Source organism: Triticum aestivum, chromosome 5D, assembly GCF_018294505.1.
Source record: "Triticum aestivum cultivar Chinese Spring chromosome 5D, IWGSC CS RefSeq v2.1, whole genome shotgun sequence".
In the NCBI taxonomy this organism is placed as follows: domain Eukaryota; kingdom Viridiplantae; phylum Streptophyta; class Magnoliopsida; order Poales; family Poaceae; genus Triticum; species Triticum aestivum.
In genome coordinates, this window is record NC_057808.1 from 117864026 (window position 1) to 117883349 (window position 19324).

The window sequence follows — 19324 nt, forward strand, 5'->3', positions numbered from 1 at the left end:
GTCAAACTGAAAATGGAAATGCATTATGTTTGAACACTGAAAACCCCTCCTTGCAAAAGAATCAATTATAGCACCAGTTCTCATTCAATCTGATCTCTGACTGTGAGTTATTCTTGTTCTCTATAATTTAGCTTGGGGTTTCCACTTGTGTAGAACTGTAACAAATAAAGCAGGGCATGTAGCATGGGTGCAGCCTGTGCTGGGCACTATTGGCATGCTTTGCACACGTATAACAGGCATGGGCAAAGGTGAGAGGGTCATGGTGTACTGCACGGCCTGGATGTGCACTGTGTGTATGCGTGAGGCTGTAAAGGAGAACAACAATGTGTAGCTTCTCGCTTCAGTCATAAACAGAAAAATACAAAAACAAACTCAACACAAAGCTAGTGCTGGGGGAAAACCATCGAGTACCTTGTGTACATCCTTTCTCTGGTTGATTCTTGCTATCGATTCCTCTACGACGAGCCAAGATCTGAGTCTCATGTGTGTCCACAGGGGGAAAACAGAGGCGAGCGAGACTCCAGGCCTGTCAATCTCCTTCATTATCAGCTAAGTTGAATGGTTGTTGCCAGTAAGTGAAATGGGAATTGTACATCAAGATTCACGTAGCAGAAACGAATTACCAGAGGGAGATGGGTAGTCTGCAAATGGTACAAAGGATCTCTTTTGAGCTGATCTGCTCCAAACGACTGGTTTCAAACTGAACAAGGAAATAAGCAAATGGACAAGTCATTAGAAACAACCTTGCGCAAAATAATTTGAAACATCATTATGCAGTTTACTGTCATTAGAAACAACCTTGCATAATAGTATAATTTAGTTCCAAAGTATGTCCAGAGGTACAGGGGTACAGATCTAGTACATTTTAGTTTCAGAGTATGGTCCAGAATCATACTAAATCTACAAAACCAGTATCCTTATCTGAAAGCACCCACACAGTTCATTTGATAGATGCATTCAGCGGTAAAAGAAAAAAGGATGTTAGCAAATTAGAGCTGCACACACACCTCCAATAGTGTTTTGGCCTGTGTAGGAAACACGAACCCCCAAACACCTCGAGCTCCTTGCCCAGTGGGGGTGGAGGCAATGGTGGCGCTTCTCATGACGCAGAGGAGGCAACGACGCGGTCGAGCGGTGCCGGCGCCGCCCCGGACTATATCAAGATTGGGCGAGACGAGGCGGCGACCAGGCGAGCAAGCACCATCATAGCGCCGTGGTTGGGGAGCAGCAGCGGTGTGCAGCGCGGAGGCACGGGAGAGAGGGAGAGAAGGGGGGGGGGGCAAGGAGGCCGTGGCTGCCTCGTTTCCTCTCTGAGATCGAGATCGAAAGAGAGTACCTGAGAGGAAAAGAATGTTAATGGCGAAGGATATGTATCCTGCGCAGTAAATTGTAAAAAGAAATACCCTGAAGTGAGAATTTTTGGTCGCAGTTTGCAGCTTCCTCATAAGCTTAGGCATCTTCATGCTTTACTATCACCCTGTCAAGCACAGTAATAAGCAACGTAAACATATCCTCACTGAAATTGCATCGTTGATCAAGATGACAAAACTGATGACTTAGATAACAAAACCAACCTTCAGCTGGCAATTAGCAATCTTGATGTACACAGATGAAGGTCTGTTCCTTGCAAACCAAGTTGGTAACAACACAACAGAATAAGGGGATGAGTGCTTAGACATTAAGCCATTAAACAAACTCGGAATTGCAAATCACCCTGTCAAGCACGGCATTACACCAACCAGCAGGTAGTGCTGCCACCTCCACACAAAGTTACTAATTCATCCTAAAGGAAAAATCACATCATGAGATGGAAAGGATGGAATTAAATCACTAACTCACACACTCTGCACACGGAACGGCCAACACCGGTGTTGCTTCTCACGTAATGGTCAAAGGCGGAGGCCGGCTCCTCAACCCAGCTCCGGCTTTCGACAATTTGACTAACAGTCTAACACAAAGCATATTATTAACATCCATAATTTGGATTGGGTAATTTAGAACAAGTGATTCAACTTCTATAATTTGACCCTGCTAACACATGATTTATTGGATAATTTGGACTGTTGTGCAAAATTTAAGAGCGGAACTAATTGTTCAATTTCTAATTTTTTACTTGGCATATCTTCTGAGTAAGGTGAGCTCATTCTCTAAAGCAAATACAACAGTTTTCAGGAAAATGCTTAGGAACAGTAGCGGCAAGTTGAAGATCAAGTTGGACAGAGTAAGCTCTAAATGGCATCTCCCTTTTTCTAAAAGGCAAAAGATTAAGTAAAATCTGTCTGTTGGATAGAGCAAATATATAGCTTCAGAAATAAGAACAAAGCCATGAACAGAGCATCGAGGAATCAGTATAAGAACAAAGCAAATATTATACTGAAGGTTGAGTAAAATCTGTCTTTTGGATAAAATAAGAACAAAGCCATGAACAGAGCATTGAGGAATCAGTATAACAATTTTGAAACACAATAATTTCGAAATCTTGCAAAATCACAACAAAAATTTATGTAGTTATGAACAATTGGAAATACATTATAATAAAGGTTGATTAAAATCTGTCTATTGGATTGAGCAAATATGTAGCTACAGAAATTTTGTAAAATCAACACAAAACAAGAATCTCATTTAATGAAAACAAATCTGTCATTACCTATGATCAGAATTAGGTATAGCGAAAATAAATCACTCTACTCGCTAGAGATCAGATAAGGAAAAGAAAACTAATGAGTGACAACTTCTAAGATATTGATCAGTTAAGGAAAAAATTGTTGATGACATTATTAACCTATCACTTTGTAGAAAAGCATGAGAAACTAACAGAAACTACCACATATACTTGCAAGTGCGCCACTAAGAAAAGCAATCAGGCATGTTTTCTGGGACTCTGTCCCTGCTATTTAAAAGAACTGCACTAACAGAACAAGGCTAAGGAGGAGCAAAATAAGGACAATATCGGTAGTCATGCAAGTGGGTAGACATATGTACTGCCATAACTTGAAAATCACGAGCTTCATCAAGAAACACATGCAAAGACGAAAAAGAGTTTCAACAAGAAACACATGTAAAGACGAAAAAAGTTTTTTTCAGCTAGCAGAAGATTACCAGTTCATCTTACCCAGGCACACTGCCATAACTTGAATGTAGCTTGTACATATTATACGTATTCACTGTTTTATTGAGATAGTATATCAACACTATAATGCTGAAAATGCAAGCAGATAAACAAAACTGCACTACAATCACCCATACACGCCACTAAATTTTATATGAGCACCTAGAACTATTTTATGGTGATAAAACAATGGAAGCACGTTGGCAACACAATTGTAAAATAAACTATATTCAAGGAAATCTGCACTTGCCCGGTTTGATAGCAAAGCATTTCTACGTGTTCTGAGAATACCACAGTTTTTTAGACTACCATGCTGAAAAAGAGCCCACGTGCATATTCATGTGCCTCTCGACACACATCTCCTGCCATGTATTGTGTGAACAAATAAATAATCTATATACTGAAAAATTAATATAATGAACTTGAAGAAAACAACTATATCATTCTGACCAACTTTGTTCAAACACGACCAGACTCCAGACCACATTTTTTATGTCATTAGTTCTAAAAGGAGCGATAGAAGAGTGCTGGAGGTACAAATAAAAATCATTTCATATTACAAATAGAAAATGTGAGAAGGACTGCTGGAGGTACAAATAAGAATCATTTCATATTACAAATAGAACATACCTTTGCATCAGTAGTTGTCGATTAACAATACATTTAGACATCCAATAGATCCAAAGTGCACACATAATTACAGTATAATTGTAGACCACAGGGTATCCGTTGCCAAGTTATTTATTGTTCCATGGCCTGTAAAAATAAAGAGTAGTGTAGTGTCACACTATTGGTACAGGAAAATTGCTGCAACTACGAAAAGAAAAACTGATTTTTTTTGTTTATGCACAGTATAGTGCCTGGCCATCAATATTATTGCAGTAAATGTCAGAAATCATATAAACACATATATCAGGAAGTTATTCTAATACTCTAGTAACATAATATAATAACTAATATATTAACAACACTATTGCTTGAAGGGTCCAATCAGAAGCTCCTACTTATTTTAGTCTGCCAAGCAATCTGTGTGTGCTGCAATCTTCAAGCAAAATTTACTTTTTGCATAGATCACAATAACAAAGGCAACAAGTGGTAGATTCATGAATTTGTTGCTGCTACCCAGACAAAAAATTGAAGGCAGCCTACCTCATCTTCCCAAGTTGATTGTGAGACTTACTTTATTCCAGAACGTGATGTCCATGTGCCACCAAAATGGCTCCCACGGATGCCATTGACACCACTACTTGCTAGTTATTCCAGAGTTGATAGTGAGAACATTCTACATCTGCAGCCATAAAAAATAATCAATTGAATGGAGTCCTTATAACGGGGAAACATAACTTGAAGGCAGCAATCCTTGATATCCATCAGTTCTGACACAACAATAGCAAATAGGAGAAGTTAAGAAAGAGAGGTCGGGGAAGAGAGAGAGGGCACAAAGGGGAGAGGGGGAGTACATGCGTGTCAAGGGTAGCCTGGCCTCGCCGGCGTGCGTCCCTCCCACTCCAGATCAGGAACCTGGGAGAAGGTGAGGAGAGGTGGCGACGAGGTGCGCGCCAGCTAGCGCGGCTGCTGCTCCCCTTCTCTTGTCGAGGCCGGACTGAGGACGCGCTGCGGCTGCTCCTCTCCTCTTGCTGACGCGGTCGGTCTGTGGTGGACGCGTGCGAGGAGGAGGAGGCCCCGCCGCCGCCGGGCTTGTCCACCGCCATGGATTTCTCTCCGATGCGGCAGGGGTTTGGGGCGGCGATGCGGCGACAGCAGGAGCGGAGGCGGCGGCAGCGGCGGCGACAGGAGTAGTAGGCGGGGAAGAGAAGAGGCAGGAGGGGGAGGAGAGTGCGGGAGCGGGCGACGGCTAGGGTTTGTCAACTGAGCGACTGAGTTTTATACATCTAGACGTGAAATTACTAAAATGCCCCCAGCAGGGCACCGAATTAACAGGCGATGGCATAGCGATTTAAAGGCGACGTGGAGGCAACAGTTGTGACTACGAGTCTAGGAGGGTTTATATGTTCAATGTCACCACCCAGTTCGGTCGCCCGATACTCGCACTCCAAACTGATAACGGAAAAGAGTTTGACAACGTCGCTCTTCGCACACTTCTCGCCTCTCACGGCACCACCTTTCGTCTGACTTGCCCCTACACTTCCCGGCAGAACGGCCGCGCCGAGCGCATTCTCCGCACTCTTAATGACTGCGTTCGCACGTTACTCTTTCACTCTAACGTGCCCGCTCGGTTTTGGCCCGATACCCTCGCTACCGCCACTCTCTTAGTTAACAGTCGTTCGTGTCGCCCTCGGTGGAACTACGCCCCTCACCACCTTCTCTTCGGCACACCACCGTCCTATGATGGTCTCCGCATCTTCGGGTGTCTCTGTCTGTTATCCTAGCACCGCGTCCATCACGCCACACAAGCTCGCACCACGATCCGTTCCATGTGTCTTTCTTGGCTACCCTCCTAACACCAAAGGTTACCGGTACTATGATCCTGTCACTCATCGTGTGTACACCTCGAGGCACGTATACTTTGTCGAGACGGTGTTCCCTTTTTTTCAGGTTCCTCCGACTTCGGCCCCTTCGGCGCCGGCCCCCGCGCCCCTTCATGGAGCGATGCGCGGCGGCACCCCCCGGCACGACACCTTCTGCCGCCACCACCCGACTTCGTAACTCCCTTCCCCGAGGTCGAGTCCGAGTGGGCCCCCGGGTCCCCGTCTCCCTCATACGAGGTTGAGCCCGATACCCCGCCCGCCTCCCTGCGACGGGTTCGACGTCAACCTCGCCCGTCGCCTCTTCCGTCGCCGGATCGGCCGGCGCTGCTGCCACCGCAGCCCCCGCGGCACCCGCCGGCCCTGTTGCCCCGTCCCTTGGTATGCCTACCCGTGCCCGAGCAGGAGTGCTTCGGCCCAGCATGCGCTACTCCGCCGACGAGTATGTGTGCGTCGGCTCGACGTCGACGCCATCACCCGTCCCCACCTCCACTCGCGCTGCCATTCAGGATCCCCACTGGCTAGCTGCGATGCAGGAGGAGTTGGACGCCCTACAGCGCAACCGCATGTGGCAGCTTGTTCCGCGACCCCCTCGTGCCAACATCATCTCTGGCAAGTGGGTGTTTCGCCAGAAGACTCGCCCGGACGGTTCTCTCGAGCGCTACAAGGCTCGGTGGGTGGTTCGTGGTTTTCGGCAGCGCGCGGGCGTGGACTTTCACCGACAGCTTCGCCCCGGTTGTGAAACCAGGCATGATTTGCGTCGTACTCCAGCTGGCGGTCTCGCGCGCCTGGCCTGTGCACTAGTTGGATGTCTCCAACGCCTTCTTGCATGGCCATCTCGCGGAGCAGGTGTTCTGTGAGCTGCCCACTGGTTTCGTCGACGCCGAGCACCCCGACTTCGTGTGCTTGCTTTCCCGTTCTCTTTACGGGTTGAAGCAGGCGCCTCGGGCTTGGTACCAGCGTATCGCAGCCTTCCTACAGTCACTGAGATTTCGGTCCACTCGCTTTGATGCCTCACTCTTCGTGTATCATCAGGGAGATGACACTGCATATCTGCTGCTCTACATCGACGACATCATCCTCACGGCGTCCGCCCCCGATCTCCTTCAGCGGCCGACTGCTCGTCTTCGTGATGAGTTCGCCCTCAAGGACTTGGGGCCCCTGCACTACTTTCTCAGCATCGAGGTGATCCGCCGGGCTGATGGATTCTTTCTGCATCAGCAGAAGTACACCCACGAGCTCCTGAAGCGTGCCGGTATGCTTAAATGCAAGCCGGCGCCCACCCCGTCGACACGAAGGCGAAGGTCTCTGCTCTGGAGGGGTCTCTCGCGTCCGATGGAGCGTTTGATCGCTCCATTGTTGGTGCTTTACAGTACCTGAGGCTGACTCGACCCGACCTGCAGTACGCTGTTCAGCAGGTGTGCCTCCACATGCACGCTCCGCGTGACTCCCACTGGAACCTTGGTGAAGCGTATTCTCCGGTATATACGCGGCACCATGTCTTTGGGGCTCACCCTGACGGCCTCCGCCTCCACCGACCTCGTGGCCTACTCGGATGCAGACTGGACTGGCTGCCCCGACACTCGACGCTCCACGTCAGGCTAATGCGTCTACCTTGGGCCCTCGTTAATCTCTTGGTCATCGAAGCGGCAGCCCACGGTCTCCCGCTCCAGCGCCGAGCCAGAGTATTGCGCCGTGGCTAATGTCGTGGCCGAGTGCTTTTGGCTTCGTCAGCTGCTCCAGGAGTTGCTTTGTGATGTTCATAAGGCCACTCTTGTCTACTGCGATAACGTCAGCGCGGTCTACCTTTCCGCCAACCCGGTGCACCATCAACGTACGAAGCATATTGAGATCGATATTCACTTCGTGTGCGAGCAGGTTGCCCTTGGGCGTGTTCGGGTTCTTCACGTGCCGACGTTGCAAAGTTTGCTGATGTGATGACTAAGGGATTGCCTACCTCTGTCTTCGAGGAGTTTCGGTCCACTCTCTGTGTCTCTGGTGACGTTTCGACTGCGCGGGGGGGGGGGGGGGGGGGTTGTACTTTGTGTTGCATGTATTACGTGTTGTGGCCCACCTTCTAGTTGTGTATAATTGAGGTTCAAGCCTATCCTGTACTTATATATACGCGCACCAGCACCCCATCAATACAACGATTATTGTATTGCAAAATATCTCTCTACAGTTTTATGCTGTTTGCTCGATAGAGATGCCGAGGGAGCCAGCTGCTGAGTGACAGATAAACAACGGAAAACCCGAAAGGTCACCGACAACTCCGTGTCTTTCAAGCTACAAGCTACTGCATCTCAGGATCTGAGACCCTACAAACAAGTGAGGTCATGCGAGATTGTTTCTAATAATAGCCAACCTATTTTAGAAATAGGACACAAAGTGAAACTGAGAAGGTGACTCCTAAACCAAGAGGTTTCATCAACAGTTAGCCGCATTGCACTGGCGCGTGTCCCCTGGAGGAGACCGCCAACTTTCCGTAGGCCGGGACGGGAGGCCCGAGCCCGGCGAGCACATTCCGATGGCAGAAACCCGCTGTACGTTTATCCGCAGCGTCGATGCTTCTCCCATGATAAAAATCTTTTGTCCCAGAATGCTACTGCAAATGATAACTGATCTGCAGACGATGCAGAAGAAGAGGTGAACGACCACCCGATCGAGGAGGTCCGGAACACGGTGCCGATCACCGACGACCCGTCGGAGCCGTCCCTGACGATCCGAACATGGGTGCTGGGGATGCCGTCCTGCATGCTTCTGGCCTTCGTCAACGAGTTCTTCATGTACCGGTCCAACCAGCTGAGCATCGGCACCGTGGTGGTGCAGATCGCCACCCTGCCCATCGGCCGGTTCATGGCGTCGGCGCTTCCGGCGAAGCTCATACGCGTCCCGCTCGTCGGCTGGTCCTTCGCCCTCAACCCGGGCCCTTTCAGTCTCAAGGAGCACTGCCTCATCACCATCTTCGCCGGCGCGGGCGCCAGCGGCGTCTATGCCATGAATATCATCGCCATCGTCAAGGTCTTCTATAAGCGGGAGATCAACCCCTACGCGGCCATGCTGCTCGCGCAAACAACCCAGGTGATCCAACATTACCTCGATTTTTCATTCCATCGCCATTGGTTGAATTTTGAGGTCATTTTGGCCAATGTGCGCGGCTCTGTTTAATTTCAGTTGCTTGGGTACGGATGGGCTGGCTTGTTTAGGACGTACCTGGTGGATTCAGCCTACATGTGGTGGCCTCTAAACCTTGTCCAGGTCACCCTGTTCAGGTCAGTACGTACAGTTAGTTGTTGAGACTTGAAGCAATGCAATCGTACTGCAATTTGTCTATACAAATGAATGATATATATGGACCAAAACTGGGATGCATGAACATAGATTGTGGTACTGATAATACAGGGCGATGCACGAGGAGGAGAAGAGGACCAAGGGGCAGCTGACACGGCTGCAATTCTTCATCATCGTGTTGGTCTGCAGCTTCGCCTACTACCTGATCCCCAGCTACCTGTTCCCGGCGGCCAGCACCCTCTCGGCGCTCTGCTGGTTCTTCAAGGACTCTGTGACGGCGCAGCAGATCGGCTCCGGCCTCAAGGGCCTCGGCGTCGGCTCCTTCGGCCTCGACTGGAACACCATCGCAGGGTTTATCGGCAACCCGCTCGCCTCCCCGGCGTTCGCCATCTTCAACATCATGGCCGGCTTCTCCCTCGGCAACTATTTAGCGGTGCCGCTCCTCTACTGGACTAACACGTACAATGCCAAGCGGTTCCCCATCGTTTCGTCGCACGTCTTCGACGCTGCCGGCGGCCGCTATGACACCAACCGCATCCTCGACCCCAAGACCTTCACGCTCAACCTCCATGAGTACAACGCCTACAGCCGCATTAACCTCAGCGTGCTCTTCGCCATCAACTACGGATTCGGCTTTGCTGGCCTCATGTCCACGCTCTCACATGTTGCCCTCTACCATGGCAAGTAAGCTCTTATTCGCCTGTTATTATTACAAGAAATCGATCAAGAAAAAATAGATCAGATATTGGAGTTCGTTTTTTTTTCAGAGTCCCAAAATAAGTGTTTCAACTTTAATACAACATCAGTACAAAGTTATAGTACTAAAGTTGAGGCACTTATTTTGGAACGGTGAGTATTTTTTAACCTTTTTACCCCATACTGTAGCACATAGTTAAAAGACAATAGTTGTACGAGTCACCGACGATGTTGTGTTCGGGCCACCACGCAAGATAGGAACATGGGCCTTGGTCATTAACTTCACGTTTGTGCCTGGGATCGATGACTCGGAGGCTGTATTTAAACATCTTGTGTCTTAGGTGGGATATAGGTATCATGTAAAACGAAGAAGGTTGGGCTGAGGGGAATGGCGACGTCGATAGTTTTCGGCAGCATCGACGACACTTTAGCAAGAGGTGTAGAGCAGAGAAAATCGTGGGGTTGAAGGAAAATATCGGGTGCTCCCAAAAGTAATATGCTACCATGTTTACAAATCATATTTAAATGTTTAACAAGTTGAAACAATTGTGAATGTTTACAGTACATGTGCCTATAACCCCTAATAAATCTGAATCAATATTCAATGTATAGATAGAGAAAGAAGAAAGATAACATCCAACATGAATAGTATCACAGAAAGACAAAAGCAAAAATGATTTGTGCTTCGACAAAGGTATCTCATGCGTCCGATTTTGAACACCTGGGGTTTCTCCTTGTTCCAGGCATAATTCCTGGTAGCAAACCAAACACACCCCAAGTGTGGCATCACACATCTAAGGTGGCTAGTCCTACTGGCAGCAGTAATCATGGCACCTAGAGCATATCCAACCAAAACAAAGAAAATCAAAGAAAGTGGGTCTCTTGAGACCCTTGAAAGTCCTGGAGTATTTATCAATGACACCATTGAGATTGTTGCATGCCTAGATTATCTACCACATATCGCATCATCACTAAGCAAAAAACAGTTATCCCCATGCTTCTATTGAAAGAGAACATTTTATTATAAGCCTTCTCGAAGTCAAGCTCCAATATAATGTCCTCAACTTAGTCTTTCTTTGCAAAACAACAATCCTCTAGATATTAATGCCAGAGATGAACACGGATTGGATTGAACTAATTGTCTAGCAACACAAAGTCTCTGGGTTATGTTTTCTAGAAAATTACACTCAACGCATATTGTTCGATATTATTAGCATATTTGGTTTTGGGGATTAAAATAATTATTCCATAGTTCGGCCTTCCATGTTCAATCCACCTCTGTATAATTCATCTAACATTTCTTTCACCAAATACTTAACCTTTATCTAAACTTTTTTTATGGAAAGGTCGGCGGTGCGACTTTTCTGAAATATAGAGGGAGAACGGTTATAGAATTACATACTAGAGGCCCCTGTCCAACACCTTACAACTTGTTTTATAGGTAGTGTACAATGTCCGATATGAACGTGCTTACTCGGGCTTGCGAGGTCTTTGTATCCGTTGATCAAGCCTGCCTTTGTTAGCCCATTTCTAGTTTGCCAAGTCGTGGAAAGTTTGTATTGGAGTTGATGATGTGTTCTAAAAATCCCCTTGTTTCTTCACTCCTTCCATGTGCGCCACCACGTGATTTGCACCAAGGCACTCCATGCCTGGCAATGGGTCTTGGAAATTTGCTTCCTTCCTTGAGCCCACCAGTCATGCAACAAGGTCGCCACAGGGCGTGTGCCCATGACCGATGGTAGGTGGCAGATGTGTAACACAATTTCCTGGAGCTCTGTGGCGTAGGAGCATCTGGGGAGGAGGTGGTGCGCATCCTATTGATGGTACCGCACATGACGCAGAGTTGATTATGAGGACAAACACTTTTGCCAGGTTGTTCGTCATGACATATCAACCAAGCACCCCCCCCCAGCCATGAAAATATCCTCAATTTCAAGTGGGTTTTCTAGTTTATATATCAGCTGGTTGAAATCATGCCACTGCGCAACTTTTGAATAGGGTCTTGTATGCCGAGGAAGAGGTGAATGGCTATCAACAGTGCATCTTCATATCACCTAGTTAGGGATGTCACTGAGATTGATGCACATGCAGCCTAAGTGCCACAAATTTGGTCACGACCTAGAAGGGCATGTTGCACTTGACGTGTCTTATCCGATGATTGTCGTTGTTGGCCTGTGCCAAGGTGAGGTTCTTCCTGGCGCAATGCTACAAAAGGCCCGGGTAGGCCACCTTGAGGCTCGTTGAGTTAAGCCATGGGTTTCTCCATGATCTAAGCACCATCCCCAATAACATATCTGAAGAATGCATTAAATAGGACTCTAACCTTAGTATCGATGATTAGTGGTAGCCCGATTCACTACTTGGCCGAATTAGTCCAGGAGTACCATATCCATCTCATCTTCAAAGTTATGCTTTGAGCTGCCAGGTTAGTGATTGTCAATCCTCCGGTGCTTTTTGGTTGGCAGACTACCTTTTGACAAGACATTTGCTCCATTCCATCTTCTACTTTCTCCCAGAAAAATCCCATGCAGATCTTGTTGATGCTCTTGGCCAACCATATCGACATGTCCATGAAGAGCATTTCAAAGACCATCATTCCTGATAACACTTGCTCGACAAGAATAAGTCTTGCATCCACGAAGGTTAGTAATTAGTCTTTCGAGGCTTGTGATCCGACGACGGCATGCCCAAGTAAGTGAAGGGGAACAGCTTGATCTGACATTCCAAATGCAACACCAACATTGGTACATCAATCCCATCAGAACAGATTGGGGTTATAGAGCTCTTGTTAGGATTTGTATGCAAGCCATAGACAACGCAAAACGCCTAAAGAAGTTTTCATGATGTCACAACTTCATCTAACTTAGGGTTAATACAAATCACTGCATCATCCGTGTAGATGGACTATATGTATGGCAAGAGTTGAGCTTCGATGGAACGCAACAACTCCACGCTCATGGCCAATTGAATCGGTGTGGCAAAGCAATCCAGCACGAGCATGGAAAACAATGAGGATAGCGGGTCTCTCTTACGGAGACCCTCCTGTGTTGCACCGAGTCGGGTAATTCCCCATTGATCCAAATCTTTGTGGTTGACGTAGCAAGCAAAACGGGGTGCAATTGCAACATTATCTGATGAATCCTTTTGCCTCGAGTACCTGTAAAAGGACCCCCCAAGAAATGGTGTCCAATGCCTTCCCTGGGTCTAATTTCAACATTATTGTTGGTGTCTTTCATTGTCTAGATGCCTTTGGGAGGCCTTGGACATAACTGAACTTATCATGCATAACTCTGCCCTTGATAATCATACTTTGGTAGGGCAGGGTGAGCTCTTTCATCCTCGAGCGAGAGTGATAGGCCAAGAGCTTTATGAATAGTTTTGTGAAACTGCCAATGAGGCCGATTCACATAAATTCCTTCGGTGATAATGCACCCTCAAACTTGGGCAGCAAAATCATGGTTGCTGAGTTCGGAGATGTACTTTGATAGTCTATAGCTGTTGTACGGCCAAAAGGGTGGCGAGCACACCCCTCTAATAAGTGCCAACGTCATTTGTAAATGGTGTCCATGAAGCCGCTAGGTCCTAGCACACAATCATTCTTGATCTTGGTTAATATTGCTCACACATCGTCACCAGTAAATGGTTCATCGAGCTCGTCAAATACATGTCCTCAGTGCCAATCGCGAAGGCCCATACAATGGGCCCTTGCAATTTTATGACCAACCAACCCCTCAAAAAATCTGCCATGATGCGCATCTTGTCAGCTTGTTCAATGTATACAATGTCATCCACGATGACATGGTGGATGTGATTCTTACAGCATCTAACAGTGTCCTTGGCATGGAAAAATATCGCTCTTGCGTCCCCTTGATCCATTGCACCCTTGATCTCTATTTGCAGAAGGATCTTTCCATGGCAACCAACCCAAGTAGCTGAATTTTTAGCATTGCATGGAAGGATATGCCATCCTCTGACAAAGACCAATTGTCTAGCACGTGATTCGGTCTTCCAATGAGCTCATTTGTTATTTCATATTTTAGTGCAATGTTGTTTACCACCTTGGAGTTCCATGGTTTCAGGGCCTTAGCGGTGCACCGTAGCTTCTCATCGAGGCGGGAGATCGGGTCGGTAGATGATACCAGCCTTTGTCAGACCTCAACCTATAATGAAAGGCGTGACAAGTGGAATGAAGCTCTGCATGGCATGGTGCAGCTCAGCAAGAAATAAAAAATTGGCATCATTTTCTTGCGGGGTATACACTTTGAGAAGAGCAAAAGGGAGGCCATTAGTCACCATGTGCAATCAAGTAGAATCAATGCAAGAATATTGGGCCACAATGATGCCACCATATGGTTTCTTCTGTCGGCGAGTATGCACATCCAAAGAAGTCAACACCACAACATCGCTTCACCATAACGAGGTCAACCACCACAAATTTATATTCTTGAAGACATACAAGAGAAACATTGTGCTGGAGCACAACCGACTTAACCACTTCTCTGTGGGATGTATTAGTCTTCTCACATTCCACACCAGAAAGTTGTATTCCATCGGTAACCTTGATAAAAGGCGGAGCCGATGGTCAGACGGTTACCTACATGGCCTTGTAGTAGGTTTTGCCACATTTGGTGAGGGAAGAGAGTGAAACAATTTGAGCTGGCAATAGAGGATCCTAGAAGGCCTTGGCATACATCTCAAGGTGTGTGTCCTCATTCTCCCTTTTCTCGAAAATTTTCTAGGCCATGCTTAGACATGACCATTTTTCACACCATCCTCATTGGGAAGTGCCCTTTTCCTATTTCGGAGCCTATGGCTACACCTAGTAGTGGTTGGAGGAGTCCTGGTAGCCTTTCGGGGCTTGTGATGGGGTGATGACGGAGGTGGTAGTAGCGTGAGTTGGATCAACAACATGATATTTTTGATGAAGCAGACATGTGCGCTACCGTCTATGATGATTGCAATAGGTGTGTGGTCGATTTATCGGTGCCTAACCCAACAATGTCGGGGGAGATTACAGGCCCAAAATATTTTAGCTAAGGTTTTACTGAGCATGGAGGGGTGCAAGGCTCTTGGGGGCTGGCAACCAGCCCCAGGGGCAAGCAATTGTCCACGAACGGTGAATGCCCGCATATCCATTGTTGCAAGGACACCGTTGCAAGGACACCAATGCTCCTCGTTTAACCTCCAAAGTTGAGAATGTGATCGGCGCCAATTCCTTTACCTAGTTTCTGATGATTTGACCACGATCGAGATCCTAAGGAGACAGGGCCAATGATGGCCTCCTGATGCACGAGGAGGAAAGTGGGGGCCCACGGTGGTGCATGCATGATAATAGGCCTAGGCGAACGTGCGAGCATGTGTGCTAGAGAACCTATCTAGGTCAAGACCGACATAGGAGGCAAAGCACATGCGGGTATAGACTGGGACACATGGTTGGCCTGGCTCGCTACCACATTTGGCACCGGGTAGCACCCATGCCGATGTCCACAATGGCGGTAGGATCTTGCAGGTGGGCTCAAGATTTGATGCCCATCTAGGTTTCATTAGGGTCACTATTAGCTTCTAGAGAAATTAAGGCCAAGCCCTCACCGGTTGTGCTAATGTCATCAGGGCAACATGTCAAAACTGTCGGATAGATACGGCACCACCTTGCAAACCTCCCTCTCTAGTGGGGGTTATGGCGTGTTGGGTACATGGAGACAGACATCGTTGTACTGTCGTGCGCTTCCTTGATGGCGATGGCAAGCTGAGAGCGAGGCGGGGTGGTAGTTGTGGTTGTGAATGTGCTACGCAAGCTGAGGGTAGTGGCCTTCCTCGAGGGAAGGGGAGTCGAATGTCATCCTAGACGTCGCTATTGCTGAGCAGGCCTTGTCAATGGTCCACTACTGATGGCCTCATGGAGTATAAGGTGGCCGCTTGTATGTGGGAAAGTATTGGTGGTGGGTGAAGGAGATGTCGTAGGTGCTACTAGCTACCACACCTCTTAGTGTCGCTACCCTGTCAAAAAATCCCACCTGCAGAGAAAGATGCATGAGTGCAAGGTTTGCGGTCGTGGAAGGTGAGGGTGGTCTCTATGGAGATGACCTAAGGATTGTCGACCCAAGCCTTTATGACAAATTAGGAGCTTGTCGTGTGTCCCGGCAGTGGCCTGGTAGATCAAGCACTCTGGCAGGATGCCTAAGATGGTGTGAAGTGACCAAGTCTAAGGAGGGATGCCTTTGAGGAAGCGTTGGACATTCTACGAGCTAGCATGGGAGGTGGCCAAGGCGAGCTGACCAATGGTGCATGAGGACCATGCGCAGCGACCAGCTCTGAGGTGGCATGCCTTTCTCTAACCTATTTTGTCGAATATTGGTTCAGCATAGTTTTACTTTGTATTTACTTAGTAGCAATCTCAATCTCATATGAACTAAAATGCTTGGTGAGTTCAATGCAATCCTCCTGGGAAAATCTGTCCTCAAGGGCCGATGTGTCTTAGTGTAAGTGCACAGAAGATACTGCAGATCTACCACAGATCTCTTTGTAATAATGATGTGAACTTTCGTTACTTCATTCTCTTCCAGGGCGAAACAATCATGCTATGTATAAAGAATTATGTCTTTGTTTTCGGTATTTTGCTAGCAAACTTATGGAATAAGATATCTAAATCACTCTATAAAATCCCCTATTCGACCAGATACACTTGCAAAGTATGTTCCTCTAAATGGCGTCTCAATTTCCATCCAAAGAGTAGTAGATTCCTTGAGTTACTTTGGCATCTAGCTATTTAATATGCCCAACAAATCAACTTTTCTAACTTAGCCTTATGACTTTGAATTTTCATGATGCAGGGAGATTTTTGATCTATGGCGGAAGACAGCGTCAGAGAAGGGCAAGGAGCATGATGTGCACACTAGGATCATGAAGAGGAACTACAGGTCTGTTCCGCAGTGGTGGTTCCACCTAATGTTGGTCCTCGTGCTGGCTCTGTCGTTGTTCACATGCGAGGGTTTTGGAGGACAGTTGCAACTACCATATTGGGGACTCCTCCTCGCTTGTGCCATCGCCTTAACCTTCACGCTGCCCATAGGCATCATCAGTGCAACGACAAATATAGTATGTTGTGTCAGATGAGGCTACTATGCAAAGTTTTGTGAGCTCTTTGAAAAACACCATTGGTTAAATTAGTACTTGGGTGATCATTTATTTTTCATGACCTAATGATGGCTATCAGATTGATCTGTAATGATGATCATGGAAATTTTCTTTGGTGTAGCAACCTGGATTAAATATCATCACCGAGCTCATCATCGGGTACCTCTACCTTGGGAAGCCATTGGCCAATGTAGTATTCAAGACGTACGGCTACATAAGCATGGGGCAGGCACTAACATTTGTGAAGGATTTCAAGCTTGGGCATTACATGAAGATACCACCAAGGTCCATGTTCTTAGTGCAATTAGCTGGGACCGTCACGGCGTCAACGGTGCACTTCGCGACTGCGTGGTGCCTGCTAACAACGGTGAAGAACGTATGTGATGTGGATGCCCTACCGGAGGGTAGCCCCTGGACGTGTCCAGGAGACGACGTCTTTTACAATGCATCCATCATCTGGGGTGTCGTTGGACCTTTGCGTATGTTTGGACGCCTCGGCAACTACTGGCAGATGAACTACTTCTTCCTCATCGAGATCATTGCACCAGTGCCCATTTGGCTGCTCTGTCGTCGGTACCCGCACAACACTTTCCTCAAAAGCATCAATATTCCACTCATCTGCGCCAGCGCCGGTGGACTCCTCCCGGCACGATCTGTCAACTTTATCATGTGGGGACTCGTAGGCATCATATTCAACCACTTTATATACAAACGATACAAGGCGTGGTGGATGAGGCACACCTACGTGCTCGCTGCAGGGCTTGATGCCGGTGTCGCGTTCATGGGAGTGCTCACATTCATATCGCTAGGATACTTTGACATCTATGGGGTGAGGTGGTGGGGTGGTGTTGCCGATGACCACTGTCCTTTGGCGTCATGCCCAACGGCACCAGGAGTGATAGCCAAGGGATGCCCAGTTGTCAAGTGACCCTATTGCCATCAACATGTATAGTAATTACAATGATAGAAACTAGGAATTGTTTTCATGTCTCTATGTCATTTACGGATGACAATAAGAACATGTGGAAACATGGTAGATTTAGTATTGTGTAGATGTATCTAATTTTATGTAGTTTGGACTGTTGTGTTTAAGGGGAGCTTTCGTTGACTCAAAATATGGCAGGCGTAGTCTTTTGTAGTTGTATCTAACTAGTAGGGTCACCCACACATTTGCGCGGTTCAAGTTATTATGTGTGTGTGTGTGTGTGTGCGTGTGTGTGTGCATTCATGAGCTTCATCTGGGGGTGAGCAAGTGTGCCTCTCAGACATTAGTGATGCATGTGGCTCCTCAAACCCCAGTTCCCCTCCATCTCCTACTGATTGCCCCCTTTGCTGGACCCAATCATCCTCGTTTCCAGATGTCGTGCAGTGACCAGTAGTCAGGGCGCCCATACTCGGACTCTCTCTTTCTAGCTCCTGGGCTCGCTGGGAATGCCACACACGTATGTCTGGTAGAGGCACCATGGAAGCACCCCCTACGACCGATATCTAGCACATGGTAGATAAAGGAGGGTGTGTCATCTATCAGTGCCCCACCCTATCCCGCCCCATGTCTTGATTCACAACTCCTTGCCCTGCCTAACTTCTCATCAGCAATAAAAACCACCTCAGGGGTTGCTACTTCTGTTGCCTCACAAACAAGCACCAGGTAGCCTTCTGCATGAATAATGTGCGGTGCCTCCACTAGTTTATGGCTGTCGCGAGAAGGTGCACCTAGAGATCTTCCCGCAATGGTCATCCCGTCGCCCAGCCATGATTTAGTTTTCCCACCATCGTATCCTCTTGATCCCCCTCCATTGCTATCCTTCCCCTCACCTGTAACATAACAATGTGTTAGAATAAACTAAATTTCATTTTATGTGTTGTGAAGGGAAGTAAGGTGTCATGAAATAGAATAAATTTCCGTAGGTCGACAGGTCATTGCTGAAATGAATGGAGACTCGGGGACAAAATGAATGCTTGCAAGAAACAATACAGAAAAAGTAGGCATCTACTCCATCCATTACTAGATTGCGTAATACACACTTAATGAACAACATACGTGGGCCAACAGACCATTCCAAATTCTATGCCTAAGAAAAAATATGATTAAGAATGGTCCAGGTGAATGGCTATGGTGTCGGTCAGGCGCGCACGCCATCGCTCAAAACAAGATCCCACAACCCACCTGGATGTGTCCCACCCTTTTCCTTATTTCATGCCACGATTGCCCCCTACGCTTGCTGCATGTCCCTGGTGGACACACATAAACCCTTCCTCTCTCATTTAGTGGGTCATAGCTATTATTATCCTTTCGCGTGACTACTTGTTTTTCTTCCTCGCCTTCTCCATCTCGCCGCTCCATCCTCATGTCTCACACATCACAGCGCAAAGAGCGCGCACCCTGCCATCCCCGAGACCTCAACCACCACCGCACGCAATGCTTGCCGCCGCAAGCCTTTAGCCACCATGATGCAAGGCCACAAAGGTGCCTCAATGGGTGACCATCCAGCGGAACGGGGCATGTGGCCACTAGTGTTGCAATAAGTGACCACTTGTGTTGGAGCCGGCGCACGACCTTTGTTTGACGGTGTTGCGGCAATGCTGGAACCGAAGCACGGTAATGATT

General features: G+C 47.6%; 2 protein-coding genes and 1 long non-coding RNA gene across 4 annotated transcripts; 1 reads left to right on the plus strand and 2 right to left on the minus strand.

Annotated features, from left to right (window-relative positions):
* Window positions 1-201: 201 nt before the first annotated feature.
* On the minus strand, window positions 202-1336 carry LOC123119788 (uncharacterized). Its single transcript, XM_044539716.1, has 4 exons — window positions 1008-1336; window positions 624-700; window positions 412-526; window positions 202-305 (listed from the first exon to the last, which is right to left on the minus strand). The coding sequence occupies exons 1-4, from the start codon at window positions 1101-1103 to the stop codon at window positions 258-260; spliced, it is 336 nt and encodes a 111-aa protein (XP_044395651.1). The 5' UTR covers window positions 1104-1336; the 3' UTR covers window positions 202-257.
* An 86-nt stretch (window positions 1337-1422) lies between these two features.
* On the minus strand, window positions 1423-4968 carry LOC123119789 (uncharacterized). Its single transcript, XR_006458902.1, has 5 exons — window positions 4570-4968; window positions 4290-4391; window positions 3740-3865; window positions 1575-3471; window positions 1423-1477 (listed from the first exon to the last, which is right to left on the minus strand). It is a non-coding gene; the product is annotated as an uncharacterized lncRNA (long non-coding RNA).
* Window positions 4969-8011: 3043 nt separating this feature from the next.
* On the plus strand, window positions 8012-17796 carry LOC123119790 (oligopeptide transporter 1). Of its 2 annotated transcripts, none has more exons than XM_044539718.1 (6): window positions 8012-8138; window positions 8234-8676; window positions 8770-8867; window positions 8998-9570; window positions 16413-16677; window positions 16838-17796. In XM_044539718.1, exons 2-6 carry the CDS (start codon window positions 8338-8340, stop codon window positions 17642-17644), a joined length of 2082 nt encoding a protein of 693 aa, XP_044395653.1. In that variant the 5' UTR covers window positions 8012-8138; window positions 8234-8337; the 3' UTR covers window positions 17645-17796. The 2 variants fall into 2 exon arrangements, with proteins under 2 accessions (XP_044395653.1, XP_044395652.1); XM_044539717.1 differs by having other exon boundaries at window positions 8017-8138; window positions 8225-8676.
* The last annotated feature ends 1528 nt before the right edge of the window (window positions 17797-19324 follow it).